The sequence below is a fragment of the Lampris incognitus genome, chromosome 1 (assembly GCF_029633865.1).
Source record: "Lampris incognitus isolate fLamInc1 chromosome 1, fLamInc1.hap2, whole genome shotgun sequence".
Lineage (NCBI taxonomy): Eukaryota > Metazoa > Chordata > Actinopteri > Lampriformes > Lampridae > Lampris > Lampris incognitus.
The window spans coordinates 139,370,686-139,386,741 of NC_079211.1; the positions used below are offsets into that span (position 1 = coordinate 139,370,686).

The window sequence follows — 16,056 nt, forward strand, 5'->3', positions numbered from 1 at the left end:
GGGGCACAGACAGGAGTATTAACCCTAACATGCATGTCTTTTTTGATGGTGGGAGGAAACCGGAGCACCTGGAGGAAACCCACAAACACAAGGAGAACATGCAAACTCCACACAGTGAGGACCTGGGGTTCGAACCCAGGACCTTCTTGCTATGAGGAAACCGTGTTAAGCACAACCACATCAATCTTTGATATACTATTTCTATATTACCTCGGTGCATTATGGTTTATTCGTTAAATGAGCTTATCATTCTATTTACATCAAGTTCAAAGCTCAGGCAAATATAACTGCATAACTTCCAGTGTGAATGAAAGCTTACTATATGAGTAGGCTAATTTTAAATTGCATAACTAATGCTTGGATATTATTTACGGCATGAAACAGGCTTGTACTGTCATATAAAGAATTTACTTGATTCACTGGATTATTTTGCTCATTTGTTGAGCACTTTCCCTACTGTTGAGTGTTTCTTTTAACAAAGTTTATATATATATAGTTCATGGCATTTTACCAGTGTTTCTCCTCTCTCTCACCTTGAATCTGACTCCTTCCTCCAGCACCACAAAACCTTGTGATGGCATCAGGTCACCCTCTGCCAAACTGCCATTGGCATCTGTAATGGTGTACTGAACTGTCACGGTGCCAAATGTGCCCTCTTCAGGGCTCCGGACAACATACAGGGTCGTCACACTCTTGCCCAGCCCTGACACAGACGTTGGCTCCCTCAGCAGGAAATGTTCACTGCTGTTGAAGGAAATGACACCGTGCCCATCATCACTGGCCAGGATACTCACAGTTGCTGTGGAAACAAACAATAAGTAGGTGTGAATTAAAAAAAAGTAAGACTAAAAAAAAAAGGATGCGAAAGGAGATTATCAACTGTTAATTAATCATGACCGGTGATAATTTAGTTTTGTCCATGAATGCAATTCAAAAGCAGTTGTATTAAGTGACCTGTGCACCTTGACAACCACTACCACCTACTATACAGCGCTTCTACTATTCATTTACAGTTCAAGACCAATGCACAATTTCAACCAAACTGTTCACAGTGATGGTCTTTGCTTTACCTCGTGTATCACAATGCACAATCCACACCACCCTAGTCTCGGTCTCTGGCTTTAGCCTCTTTTACCACCGCTCAATTCAAATTAGGTTCCATTGCTAGTAAATGGCTCTCACTCAGTGAGGAAAGCTTTCCCAAGGATGTAAAGCAATATTTTTTCACTTCAGATCAAATGCACCTGGTTGTTAAAGAGTGATGTGTTTCAAAAACTAAATAGCTTTAAAAACTGCTCCAGTGCCAGAGTAACATGCATGCTCATTTGCCCATGTAGCCTAACATATGTTTACAAACCAAAAGACCCCTAAATAGTAGAGTGGGTGGAACATAAAACTGCAATCAGAATGGGGAATGTGCAGTATGCTTTTGCCAGACACTAGAAAAGGCCACTCATGGTCCCTCACCCGAAAGTCTATGGTTCATAGTCCTAAAAAAAGGTCAAGGAGCCAAAGAGGAGGAGACTACACAAAATTCCTCTGAAAAAAGGAGGATTTTTTTTGGATAAAGTTCTTGAAAAGCATTGGTCTACTTGGACTGAACTAAGAATGGAATTTTGCCCCTCTGATTTAACTATACTACCAAAATATCATTAAAATCCTCCTATTAAAATGGACAACCCCATCCCAATAACCCCCCCTGTTGGGTCATGAGGGGTTTTAGACCTTTGAATTGAAGATGTAGATTTTCCCTGTTTGCCATTTGATACCGTCTGTATGGGCATTACTTGTGTGTCTTATCCAAAAAAATTTTTGCAATGTCCATTTCATTTACTAGACTAATAGGCATGATGCTCTGGACTACTCATCAACACAAGAAATAAGAGGAGCCAACCTGTGTAAAAAAGCCAAAATAACATGCGGAAACGTATAAGTTTAAGTAATAAACAGCATTTGATTCTAAATGGAAAACAGTGCATTTTATCCTTGGGAAATGCTGGGTTCTTACTTTCCTCTCTACTATTATTTTTGTACTTTTTTTTAATATGAACTTGAATTTTTACTTCAAGTTCTCTTATGTTGTCACTGTCTTTTGATGTTTCATAATTCATCATTGCCCATCCATCAAGTTTAGGGAATCTCTTTACCTTCTTACTCCTTTCAATAGCTACTGGGGATAATTCCCAGCAAGTGTTTCGGCAAAAGACAAGCACACTCTGGGAAGGTGGCCAGTCTATCACAGGGTACTACTTGTGTCTTTTCTTTAACTCTTCCACAGTGATGCACGTTTCTGCATGTTTTCATAATAAAATGCTATTCTGTTCCACTCTAATTTATTCTATTCTGTTCCTTACCAGTGGTATTGATGCCCAGCTCAAGTCCAGGAGAAGGTTTAGAGAGGATGAGTTGGAATCTCTCAGCTCCCTCCGGAATTATGTCATCGATGACTTGCACCTCCACAAACTTATGCCTTTCGCCATCAACAAAATGAAGCATCTACATGGACAGGTGGATTAAGTTTAAAAATGTCATTATTAAGAAGAATTACTTTCAACATTTTAACTGAAGGTTATATAAAGATATACAATATATTCTAAATATTTTTGTGTAATACTGTGTATATATACTGCTCAAAAAAATAAAGGGAACACCTAAAAACACAATATAGACCTCGATGAATGAAATATTTCAGCTGAAAATCTTTATTTATTAGACAGAGGAATGTGTTTAGAGCAAAATAACCTAAGAATGATCAATGGAAATCAAAATCATTAGCCCATTAAGATCTGGATTCAGAATCATACTCAAAATCAAAGTGGAAAATGAGAACATAGGCTGATCCAACTTCTGTGGAAATTCTTCAAGACGATTCAAAATGAGGCTCAGTAGTGTGTGTGGCCTCCACGTGCCTGTATGCACTCCCTACAACGTCTGGGCATGCTCCTGATGAGACGACGGATGGTCTCCTGAGGGATCTCCTCCCAGACCTGGATCAGGGCATCGGTCAACTCCTGGACAGTCTGTGGTGCGACATCGCGTTGGCGGATGGTACGAGACATGATGTCCCAGAGGTGCTCGATTGGATTCAGGTCTGGGGAACGTGCAGGCCAGTCCATAGCATCAATGCCCTCGACATACAGGAACTGCTGACACACTCTGGCCACATGAGGACGAGCATTGTCATGCATGAGCAGGAACCCAGGGCCCACTGCACCAGCATATGGTCTGACAATGGGTCTGAGGATCTCATCCCGGTACCTAATGGCAGTCATGGTACCTCTGGCTAGCACGTAGAGGTCTGTGCGGCCCTCCAAGGATATGCCTCCCCAGACCATCACTGACCCACCGCCAAACCGGTCATGCTGGAGGATGTTGCAGGCAGCAGAACGTTCTCCACAGCGTCTCCAGACTCTCTCACGTCTGTCACATGTGTTCAGTGTGAACCTGCTCTCATCTGTGAAGAGCACAGGGCGCCAATGGCGAATCTGCCAACCAAGATGTTCTCTGGCAAAGGTCAATCGGGCTGCACGGTGTTGGGCTGTGAGCACAGGCCCCAATTGTGGACGTCGGGCCCTCATACCATCCTCATGCATTCTGTTTCTCACTGTTTGAGAAGAAACCTGCACATTAGTGGCCTGTTGAAGGTCGTTTTGTAGGGCTCCGGCAGTGCTCCTCCTGTTCCTCCTTGCACAAAGGACCAGATAGCGGTCCTGCTGCGGGGTTGTTGTCCTCCTGCGGCCCCCTCCACGTCTCCTGGTGTACTGGCCTGTCTCCTGGTACCTCCTCCATGCTCTGGACACTGTGCTGGGAGACACATCAAATCTTCTTGCCACAGCACGCATTGATGTGCCATCCTGGATGAGCTGCACTACCTGAGCAACTTCTGTAGGTTGCAGATACCGCCTCATGCCACCTCTAGTGGTGAGGGCACTAGCAAAATGAAAAACTAACCAAAGATCGGCCAGAAAAGATGAGGACAGGCAAATGGTCTGTGGCCACCACCTGCAAATCCATTCCTTTTATAGGGGTTGTCTTGCAAATTGTCTAATTTCCACCTGGTGGAAATTAGACAATTTACCAACAGGTGAAATTGATTCACACATCAGTGTTGCTTCCTAACTGGACAGGTTGATATCTCAAAAGTGTGATTGACTTGGAGCTACATTGCATTGCTTATGTGTTCCCTTTATTTTTTTGAGCAGTGTATATACACACACACACACACACACACACACACACACACAGTATTACACAAACACACACACATATATATATATGATAGCGTCATCTGTAAATAATACTATTTACAATATTATCTAATTCCCATCAACCTTTATTCCCTTGCTACTGCTGTCATCGTGTAATGTTTGTATTGTATGTTGTCTAGTGCAATTCATGTGAGCCATGCAATGTCAAATTCCTTGTATGTAGAAACATACTTGGCCGATAAATCTGATTCACACACCGAGATCTTTGGAGGTGTTATGTAAAGCATTACATGTCAAATATATTTGTGTGTCATAATGTGCCTCGAGTTTAGCTCTGTGAGTGTGGGTGTGTGTGTGCGGGTGTGTGCTGGTGTGTGTACTATTTAAGAATGCATTTGAGCTACTGACTGTTTGGCTGGCATTATAGTCCAGTCCTTGCTGAGCCTCCAGGTTCTGAGCATAGAAGAGGAGAGAGACATTTCCATACGTTCCTTTGTTCCTGTAGGCCACGAGTGTAAGCACCTCTGTCGTCTCATTTACTTCAAACCTATAAACCAAAGCATATTTTCATCTTAAAAAACATGAGCACAAAAGACTTTGACCTTTGCACATAGTGGAGGTACGTGACAGACATATGCAGTTTTGAATATATGAATTATCTTACAGACAGAACACACTAAAAAGGACAAAAGGGGGCTTCTCTTACATGGTATTTGTCCATTCAATGACACCTCTGATTCCATCATTTGCAACTATTGTGACCTCTGCCACCATTTCCTGGGTGTCTGATAGGGTGAAAAGAAACGCAAAGGTAAAACAGTTTCTTACTATTATTAGTTATATTACTTCTATTGCTACCATGAAACTGTCAGTGACACAAATACCATCCATAGTGAAAGTTTCAGCATATGCAATGGCACTGACTTCTGCACTATTACCATAGTGCAAGCATCAACAGCACAATCTGTACAAGAGAAAACTGTAAAGGATCTAATTTTTGTCACGCCACATTTGAGCCGTGGATCATAACTCAGAAGCATCTACCCTAAGTGGCTTAGAAGTCTGGACAGCCAAGTCTTTGTGTGAGGACTGATTTATGACCCCCTGAATAGCGTTCTCCCATTTACTGGCCGAGACACTGGGAGGCCAGTTACGGGTTTAGTTTGGCTCTCTCTCTCCTCACCACACAGTACTATTCAGCTTCCACCAAATCCCCAGGCTTCCTCAATCATGGAAAGCATCAATCTTACAATCCAAGCCACATTATGACCGCTGCCAAGAGAGAGGCTGTGTGTTTACTGTGTCTCCAGGCGGGAGACCTATAGTATTCTGGGATTCTCCAGGCACTGGTCTGCCTGTAGTATTCTGTCTACTCATCACTTTCTAAAGTTACTCATTCATAAATTGAGCTGTGGTTTGGATTATGCAAAAAAGATGGTTTTAACTAAGCTCTTTCATGATGAATTCTGACATTTAGCCACAATGTGTTGCCAAACATACAGTGGGGCATGTGAGCCTAACCTATGCAGCACTTGAAGCAAAGCGTGTGAAAATAGAAAGGTTTGCGTTACCTGGGAGAGTGCAAAACACAACCTCTACTCATCAAAAACAGCAAGAGGTGAGAAATGAAGACAAATTAAACAAGAAAGGAAGAAATAGTTTGTAATTACACATATTATAAAAATGCAAAGTAGATCAGAACCAGGACAGTACAGAGGGACAATGTAATGAAGGAAAAATTACTTTGACCCTTCATAAATTTTACAATACCAGTCTGACTATAACGAGAAAACTGAATGTCTGAGTTATCCAAAGGAGTTGAATCAAATGCAACTGGACTTGGTATATATCCGTGAAGACGTTTCGCCTCGCATCCTGCTCTGTTAGCGACGGGCATTGGTAAACATCGGATCACAAAGAGCCACGCATATCAATAGCTCTGACAACGACTCCTAGAGGATAAATTCTGAGTCTCATCACCAGCCAGTCAGACTAGCTTGGTCTAGTCAGAAAGGCACGAACTGAGGAAGCCTCTTGGATGAGAGGCGAAACGTCTTCACGGATATATACCAAGTCCAGTTGCACTTGATTCAACTCCTTTGGATAACCATGACCTGGATGAATGAGAACATTCACAGGAATGTCTGAGTTGCAAAGAAATATTCCAAAAACAACCCAAAAACTGAAGGTTATGTACATTACGCATATGTCACCTCTAAGCTGCTATACTACACCACACCTAGTCTAGGGGCAGTTGTGAGGGTTGTGATGAGCACTGCTGATGTTATGTTGACCAAGAAGAACTCCTGTAACTCTGGGACATCATCCTGAAAAAACCAAAGAAAAAGGACAGGAATGACATACTTGAAAAAAAAAATCAAGTTAATTGACTTGAGAAATCCATTCAAAGGTGTAAAGCTGAGCAATTGCATGGCTTATCATGGTCCAGACATTTTATTTTGCTAAAAATATTGAGATTTGTTTTCCTTGTAAAATAATCAGCTGTATCTTTATGTGTATAGTTAAGCATAAAATGTTACAGACATCCTTACATCCAGTATGGTGACAGGGATGGCGACAGAGGTCTGTCCATCCTGAAGGATGACTGAGCCGGTCTCAGAGATGAAATCTTGTCCTGGGTCAGCGAGAGCCCCCTCTACCTGGGACAAGTCCTGGAGAGAACCTCTCACAGCCTCGTAGGTAATGTTTATGGCTCCTATGTACACACATTACATGTATGTAGACAGAGTGTAATATCAGTTAGCTGAAAACAAATAGTTTAGAGAAACAGGTATTGAAATTTAGTGACAGTGAATCCTTTTCTTTTTTTTTTGCTTGTATACCACAAACACAGAATTATATATACTAATTTCACTGCTTATGATCTCATAAATAGAATGACACTAGAAATGCAAACTATATCAAAGTGCAATGGAAACCTGACCATCACAACTATGTCTGACTCTCAGTACCTGAAGCTCCAAACTCCCTGTTGATGTAGATGTTAACAGTTCTCTCGCCCTCCTCCGTAGTCACCCTGAGGGAGGACGAGGCGATGCTTAACATCCCATAGGGTTCGTCACTGGTTTCAACAGTAACCACGGCCTTGCTGCCCTGAATGTCCAATGCTGCATGGCCTGTCACCAGCACACCTGTGGGACAATCAGGGAGAATCACTGAAATGTATTCTTTTTTAAATTTTTCTGCTGATTAATTGTTTACACTTAGCTCGGCTAGAATTCTACTGTTGTGCAACACTAAAGCAACAGTTTTCAATCTGGTCCTCGGAATTGCTATTTTTCTGTTCTGCCTGATAGTTGAATACACCTGTATTTCCAGACCTGCGTTTTATTAATTGTTTCATTTCCCCTCGTTAACTTCCCCTCAGCCCTTGGTAACGCGTAACAACATACATCGCGCAGAGGCCATTTGGGAAAGTGGTCGGCAGAGAAGCGGAGGCGATAAATGGAACACACCTGCCCTTGTACACTTTCAGCCCAAACTCATCACGAATCGACCACCAGTTGTAGGCTTAGCGCTACACCGCTTTTTAGAAATTATCAGCAATACCTGCAGACTCATTTCAATGAGGCAAAGGCATCTTCTGCAGATATAACAGCATAACAATCAAGACCTGTCATTGGAATCATCTTGAGATCCATTCATAAGATGCAATACAGTGATATATAAATGAAACTCACTTCCAGGCCAGTTTGGAAGCATTGCACTTCCCTGAAAAAAGAGCCTCATTGCTACTTCTCTTCAGACCCTAGGACCCTACAGTATGACAGGACCCCGCAATAGGAAACCAATCATAGCTATTATGTTTCATCAAGCCACACAACACCAACACAGGCATAGCAAACTTTGGGGTTGTCCATACTGGGGGGTCATCCCAGGTCATCCTCTGTGTGGAGCTTGCATGTTCTCCCCCTGTCTGCGGTGGGTTTTCTCTGGGTGCTCCGGTTTCCCCCACCATCAAAATAGACATGCATGTTAGGGTTTATACTCCTGTCTGTGCCCCTGACCGAGGCATGGAGTTGGTCCCCGGGTGCTGCCCACTGCTCCTAGCTACACAGCTAGGATTGGTTAAATGCAGAGCATAATTTCTCCACGGGGATCAATAAAGTATCTCAAAATAAAAATTTTTTGAAAAATTAGTTGATGCAAATGTAAAGTTTGTGGGTAATGTGAGATAAACAGGCTATCCAGGCCTTTTCTGACACTCTCCATGATGTGGAGGACATTGGACATTGATGTGGAAGACATGAGAATGATTCAGATATGCCACAATTGTGTTCTGAATACATCAAGGATATCTACGTTTATCTACGGAGCCTAGAGGTATTCTGCGCAGAAACTTGATTATATTTGTCAGTCACTAAGCTTGCAAGCTATGAAAGTTTTACTTTATGACAAATGAGTCAAATATAAGAAAATATGTTTGTGTACTTACACTTGTATGTTGTTTGCTCCAACGACATGTTGGTATTGCAGTAAGTATTAATTGAAAAACTTGCTCAACTTATTCATCTTTTCCTTCTTCAGTGGTAAGCAACTGGAGTTTTACGTTCATCACTGCCACCTAACCATGGATGAATTTTCTTACACTAAATGCATAGCTACAATGCATTGTGGGTGATAGACACCTCTGGAGTAACCACTGTTGTTGAATTGCTCCCTCAGCCCTTCGAGGGTCGATCTCACCAAGTTCACTTCAGTTTTTCAGACAAATAGAACAACACTCATGATGGTGGTAGGGATTCCTCTGAGGGCAAGTGCCGAGGGGAAGTCAAAAAGGCCAAATTAAACCACTACTGAAATGCAGCTTATGATTAGATGGCTGGAATACATAACAGGTGAACGCAATAAACTACTGGGCCGAATAGAAAACCAGGAGAGCTGTGGATCCCCGAGGACCGGGTTGAAAGCCATTAGGGTCACAAACACGGCAGAAATTGAAGTACACCAATTATTTTGAATAAATGAACGTGCACCAAAAGCGTTCGATTCTGAAGTATCAACAGAGCAACCAGGGATCAAAACATAGCTGTTTGTTGTGGATTTCTGCTAATACAAATAACCTGTTTGGAAGCCTGCAGTGGACCATAGAAACATCAAATAAGACACATCAATTATCACTTTGTGCGTCTGGGCTGCGAGAAAGAGATCCAGGAGTGGTCCAATTGGTCAGAGAGGCACACCTGCTTATAACTCATACTTTATATATCTACCTCAGGCGTGTGAGAGGGGCCATTATAAGAACAAAATACCAGGCCACGCACAGAATCTAGAGAATCTGTCTTCAGAAGAGTTGCTCTGAGCCCCACAGAGGGGCTTTATAAACTGCAGACTCATCCCATAAGTGTATCAGAAGAGGCTTTGCTTGCACATATCATTCCTACATTGTAAACCTGTTCAACTACAATGATCCATTGAGCAGTTACTGTTCAGAGAAAGACTAAGAGCAGCTGTTTTACCAAAAGTGCGCAAGTTGGACAGGACCACTTTGTATTCATCCTTGTCTTCTGGTGTGGCATCTTCAAGCAGTTGCAGGACTATGGTGTCATTCAGCTCTCCCTGTGGCAGGAAAAAAAAACTATCATCAAAAGGATGTCACATTATTACAATTAAGGTATCAAAAAACAGGAGCGCTGGTGTTGTTAATAACCCCAATTTTAGCATAGGAGCTTCAGTCTATCAAGCTCTCTATACCACTATGTGCATTATTTGGCCCCTTTTGAATAAATATCTAAATGTAAACCAACTCCAACATTTGCACCCAATTAACTGTTTGGTGCTCTCTAAGCATTGTTTACCTGAGTGAAGAAAAGTGTCCCTGAGGTTTGGGTGAATGTTCTGTCTACCAGAGGCCCTTGGACGATCCAGTCCACTGTGACATTACCCAGACCTGGAGCTGTCCTCATCACTAACAAAGACACCTTCTCACCTGGAACAAAAAACATCATACAGACTGTCAATGCACAGCTCAGAGCCTCGGGTCAAGTCTGACCTTCAATAATCTGCCCCCCCTCCCCCTTGGTAATACCTCCCTTTGCTAATCATTGATTTATAAATGCTGAACAAATTAAATTCTGAATAAATCTAATCTGGGTTGGGAGGGTTACTTTGTAAATGTATTCCATTACAGTTACAAATTACCTGTTGAAAAATGTATTCAGTAACTTAAGTATTACAACATTCTTCTTTCAGCTTATTTCCTGTTTTTTCAGGGGTCGTCACAGTGGATTTTATAGTTTCCATCGGTACCATGTGAGGGCACAGCACCAATGGCAGCCGTTGTTAACCCAGGCCTCGACGAATCCAGTATGGTCGTATCAATCCGTATAATGAGTTGGCAAAATTGTACGTCGGATGCCCTTCCTGACCCAACCACTAACCCTATGGACAGGGGCACAGGTAAAGCACTGGATGCCATCCGAGTATTCATAGACTTGCGCCCATGCCTGTCGCCAACGTAACCTAAGTATCACAATATTAAAGTAATGTAATCTGGTTACTTTCAGTTACTTTTGGATTACCTCAATGCCAAATGCGCAAAAAAGTCAAAAGAAAAGATCAATAACACGACTTTTACTTAAGTGCATTTTGTAAGACAACAAAATAATGTAACCTTAGAAAAGACAATGGGGACACCAAGCTTTAAAGCATCAAAACATGTAGCAAAAAGGCAAACAGACAGACATTTTAGTTTAATACAAAGATTAAAGGCACCCTCACCCACCCTCTCCTTTAGGCCTGCTACATGAATTAAGAGTATCCACAGTGTTGTTTTAATCAACAAATCAGGTGTCCACCTACTGAACTTTCAAAAAGAACATCATAATATGTCTATCTATACGTGTCCCACATCGTCCCACACAAGCACTATTTGTTCCACAATTGTTTTTTTTTATTGGCATCTGGTCACCCTACATGTAAGCCAGAGTAAAAAGAAGGTGCCAGAGAGACAAATTTGGGCAGCCCATCAGTAGGGTTGCCACGTTTTGCCCAGAAAAATAAGGGACAATTAACCCTATCCCATCTCAACTCCCTATGACCGCCTACCCAGGCCCCATGATCCCCACCTCATCGGAAAAGGTGGCTTTTTTTTCTTTCTTTCTTTTTTTTTATAAATAACAATTTCCCTGATTCTATGGATGCACACACAATGTAGTATTAGTTCAGAATTTGCCAGGCTTGAAAGGTCCATGTAAAAGGAAATATACAGTAGGCAAGATAACTTCCTACAGTAAGCAGACTTAGAGTAATATGTCTCTAGAAAACACGTCGCCCAACATAATGTTTCAGTTATGGGCTTTATTTACAAACAAAAAGCAACACACAAAATAAATTCAAAGAACATAATATACAAATATACAATGAACTCTTTACTTCTTAACAAAATTATATTAATTTTAGGACTTAAGCCATGTGCCCATGGTACCTCAGGGAAACTGCTCTGGTCAAAAAACTGTATTGAATACAATTACATTTTTTTTGTATCCTGATTACGTAATAGCCGTTGCTGCATTTCATTACTCCAAAGCCTGAATACTGAATAGGAAGCCCCAAATCAGAAAAGGTTGACATGAAAAGCAACATTATAAATCCTGCCTATCAAGTTAATTTATCTATCAACTAAAAAATTTTGAGCTTGGGCAACAGGCATGGGTGCAAGTCCATGAATACTGGGATGACATCCAGAGCTTTACCTGTGCCCCCATCCATAGGGTTAGTGGTTGTGTCAGGAAGGGCATCTGATGTAAAATTTTGCCAAATCATTATGTGGATTGGCAAGACCATACCAGATTGGTTGAGGTTCCATACGGGATCGGCTGAGGCCCAGGCTAACAACAGCCACCATTGGTGCTGTGCCCTCATAGGGTACCGATTGAAACTGTAAAACCCGCTGTTGTGACCCCTGAGAAACAGGGAACAAGCTAGTAGAAGAAGAAGAAGAAGAAGAAGGGGGAGGAGAAGGAGGGCAGGATTTTGTCAGAGGCGGAGAGTGCTGTTCTGTGTTCTGGATGACCTTCTCAAGTTCTGTGGATGTCGCTATGCATCCTCACTGCTGTGGCAGATGGTTCTGTTGCGGGAGTAGATGGCAGTTGTGGTGGGGGACTTCTTTGCGGGCGGCCTCTGGGGATGTTGAAGGGTTTGGGACCACATTGTTGGTCGGGACTTCTGCAGTGTGCCCAGTGTGGGGCGATCTAACCCGTTTGCAAGGTGTGTCCCCGTAGCCGGGGTGGGTGGGCACCTCGAACAGATGGGGCCATTCAGCATGGTCTGGAGCCTACTCTGCATCAAGTGAGAGTGGGGCAGTGTCTGTTGCCCCTCTCTGTTTTTGTGGGGTGTTGGGCACTCATCTGTTATTGTGGGAGCCTGTCTACCTTGGGTGGATACGTTTTGGTCCTCTCCAACCACCCGAGGGGGCAGGCCTTCCGGTCTTCTTGCCGGAGCTTTGCAGGGTATTTCTGTGTCTGAGTTTGGGGGACTGGTTGGGCGCATGTTTTCACATTTTGTTTGGTTTTCCTGGTTTTGGGGGTGGTGTGGTCGGGGCATCCCTCATGGATGTGGGGAGAGGACCGTTCCTGGGGGACTCCTGGAACATCTCTGGGGAGATGGGGGTAATTTGGACTGAAATTTTTTGTCGATGTCTGTGGGGGTGCTGTCTAGGCCCACCGCTTTTCTGGCCTGCATGCAGCCTATCGCTTCTGCAATTTCCAGTTTTGTTCTCCGTCTGGTGCTTTGCTTTCTTTCCTCTTCAGAAATTCTAGGAATAATGGGGTTGTTTGGGAGTTGTGTCTGCGTGTCCGGGCTGGAGGAGCGCTCAGGGCTGTGCAGTTTCCCATGGAGGACCCTGGGGGGCTCATTTATCTCTGTTGGGTCCACTAGTTCTACCGTGTGGAGTTTCAATGAAGTTGGTAGACCTTTCTGTCTGTTGTTATTTGATGCGCCATGCTGAGGGTTTTCCGGGCTTTTATTCCTGGTCATGGTGAGGCTGTTTGAGTCTCATTAAATTTATAAGCTACTTTGTTGGCTGACAGCTCATTATACTGTGATCTAGGTAATAACAACAACTATATAGCGCTTGACTTCCTTACTAGTTTAGTACCGGGCTTCTGCAAAACTGACCCAAAGTCATTTGTTGTTTTATGATACCCCATTCATATAAAATGATCTTGTGGTATATGCAATGATCTTACAATTGTTTGCATTCATGGTGTTTTTCAGTGGGAAAACTTGGGAAGACACCTGGGAGGAGCCTGCCAGCAATTTCAATTACATTTAATGTTTTTTTGTCAATATGTAGAAATAAAGCATCGAGAATAAGGTTCAAAATTACTGAGAAGTTATAGCATTAGTTTCTGAAATAAATTCACAATATGATGTAAAATTAATTAATCCTTTCAAAATGCTTGCATTATATGTTTAAGACACCAATATTTAATGCTGGTGTATGGCTAATTTGTATGCATCTTGAATAGTATATTACTTCTCAAATTGAAGGTCAAACATACCCATAACTCTGAGCTTCACTCTTTCAGTGAACGGTGTTGACATTCATTGATATAAACAATGTGGGTGTGTAAAAATAAAGATTTGTTTGTTTTAGTTCAATTTTTGTCTTTTTATAATTGCCTTTTTCATTCAATTTATCTATCATATATCCAGTCTCCTTTAGTGTTTATTATAAGTACTAAGTCGTATGTACAATGTTATACTATAAGCAAGCAAATATATACATAGGGGTATGGTAGAAGTGTAGCTACATCAGTATGTACAGAATAAATGACAAAGAGAATCTATTACCTAAAATTCCTTACAAAATGAGGTCTGAAATATTTGAGGCAGTATCATTTGAAAACTAGTTTCGGTTTGATATTGTACTTTATGTAACCAAACAATTCAAAGCCCTGCGGTGACTGCAACTTTCCGCAAAAGTGAGGCAAAATACATTTCTTCAACATTAAGCATTTACATTTTGAATTAAGTTATACAACGTTACAAGTGGCTGGTTGCTAAATCAAACACGACCGTAGGACATTTTATATATTTATCAAGGTCCGCAAGCCTCCGAAAAAAATTACCCAGCATGCATCATCCCGTCACTGCGATTACATACAGAGATAACAGCCCACAATACTAATATCTACTGTAATTTTGTCCCACTGTAGCCTAGGCCTAAGACAACCCCTATTTTTAAATGATGTAATTTACTATACCGAGGACATTCTACCTGTATGTCTTGTAGATGACAGTCATGTTTTGGACACAAAGGAGAGTTCAGAGGAATTTGAGATTAGCTCTTTAAGTTCAGTCAGATGTTGATGCAATGTCATGTCCTCACGCTCTTTCACTGCAGCTGTGCTGTACACCTTTGGTAAAATTGCATCTGAAGAGATCACTGAATAAATTATACTTGTAAAAAAAAAATTCTTTTTGAGCTAAATATATGTTTCGAGTGACCAATGTTTGTATGAGCACGTAAAAGGAGTTGATAAATACTTCTGAAGTGAACAATGCATCGATTATACTACTACTACTACTACTTTCGGCTGCTCCCGTTAGGGGTCGCCACAGCAGATCATCCGTTTCCATTTCTTCCTGTCTTCTGCGTCTTCCTCTGTCACACCAGCCACCTGCATGTCTTCCCTCACCACATCCATAAACCTCCTCTTTGGCCTTCCTCTTCTCCTCTTCCCTGGCAGCTCCATATTCAGCATCCTTCTCCCAATATACTCAGCATCTCTCCTCCACACATGTCCAAGCCATCTCAATCTTGCCTCTCTTGCTTTGTCTCCAAACCGTCCAACCTGAGCGGTCCCTCTAATATAATCGTTCCTAATCCTGTCCTTCTTCGTTACTCCCAGTGAAAATCTTAGCATCTTCAACTCTGCCACCTCCAGCTCCGCCTCCTGTCTTTTCGTCAGTGCCACTGTCTCCAAACCATATAACATAGCTGGTCTCACAACCATCTTGTAAACTTTCCCTTTAACTCTTGCTGATACCCTTCTGTCGCAAATCACTCCTGACACACTTCTCCACCCACTCCAACCTGCCTGCACTCTCTTTTTCACCTCTCTACTGCACTCCCCGTTACTTTGGACAGTTGACCCCAAGTATTTTAACTCAAATGCCTTTGTCACCTCCACTCCTTGCATCCTGACCATTCCACTGTCCTCTCTCTCATTCAAGCATAAGTATTCCGTCTTGCTCCTACTGACTTATTCCTCTTCTCTCCAGTGCATACCTCCACCTCTCCAGGCTCTCCTCAACCTGCACCCTACTCTCGCTACAGATCACAATGTCATCCGCGAACATCATCGTCCATGGAGACTCCTGCCTGATCTTGTCCGTCAACCTGTCCATCACCATTGCAAACAAGAAAGGGCTCAGAGCCGATCCTTGATGTAATCCCACCTCCACCTTGAACCCATCTGTCATTCCAACCGCACACCTCACCATTGTCACACTTCCCTCATACGTATCCTGCACAATGCATCGATTATACTGATGAATGCATTTCTACATTTAAAGAGCTTTAATTTGATGAGATACTATAAATGTAATTGATGCTCTCATCCTATTAGCATGTGGTGGAAGGACTCATCTTAAATAGGGTTTACCTGCTCTGTCATGCATGCATAAAAGCCATGCCATATAGCCACATATATCAGCTATTACCCCAAGCTCTCCATACTGCCTCAGCACTTATCTAACCTGTTCACTCACTCATAAAACTGGGAAAAATCTACAGTGACAGGCATAGTGGATGGGAGTGCATCATGTGTGTCATCATAAATAAAGACAAGGTAGTTGGAATAAACAATTCTCTGAACTA

General features: G+C 42.3%; 1 protein-coding gene across 2 annotated transcripts in view; it reads right to left on the reverse strand.

Moving 5' to 3' along the window:
• adgrv1 (adhesion G protein-coupled receptor V1) overlaps window positions 1-16,056 on the reverse strand; it is a 180,067-nt gene that overhangs the window by 116,676 nt on the left and 47,335 nt on the right. Inside the window, exons 37-46 of one of the 2 annotated variants that reach the window (XM_056301746.1) lie at window positions 10,028-10,158; window positions 9,689-9,788; window positions 7,181-7,360; window positions 6,761-6,924; window positions 6,448-6,535; window positions 5,780-5,806; window positions 4,915-4,993; window positions 4,617-4,755; window positions 2,355-2,496; window positions 534-799 (exon numbers count right to left, since the gene is read on the reverse strand). In XM_056301746.1, coding sequence (XP_056157721.1) covers window positions 534-799; window positions 2,355-2,496; window positions 4,617-4,755; window positions 4,915-4,993; window positions 5,780-5,806; window positions 6,448-6,535; window positions 6,761-6,924; window positions 7,181-7,360; window positions 9,689-9,788; window positions 10,028-10,158 — 1,316 coding nt within the window. The remainder of the gene's footprint in view (window positions 1-533; window positions 800-2,354; window positions 2,497-4,616; window positions 4,756-4,914; window positions 4,994-5,779; window positions 5,807-6,447; window positions 6,536-6,760; window positions 6,925-7,180; window positions 7,361-9,688; window positions 9,789-10,027; window positions 10,159-16,056) is intronic. The other variant, XM_056301758.1, reaches the window with a different exon arrangement.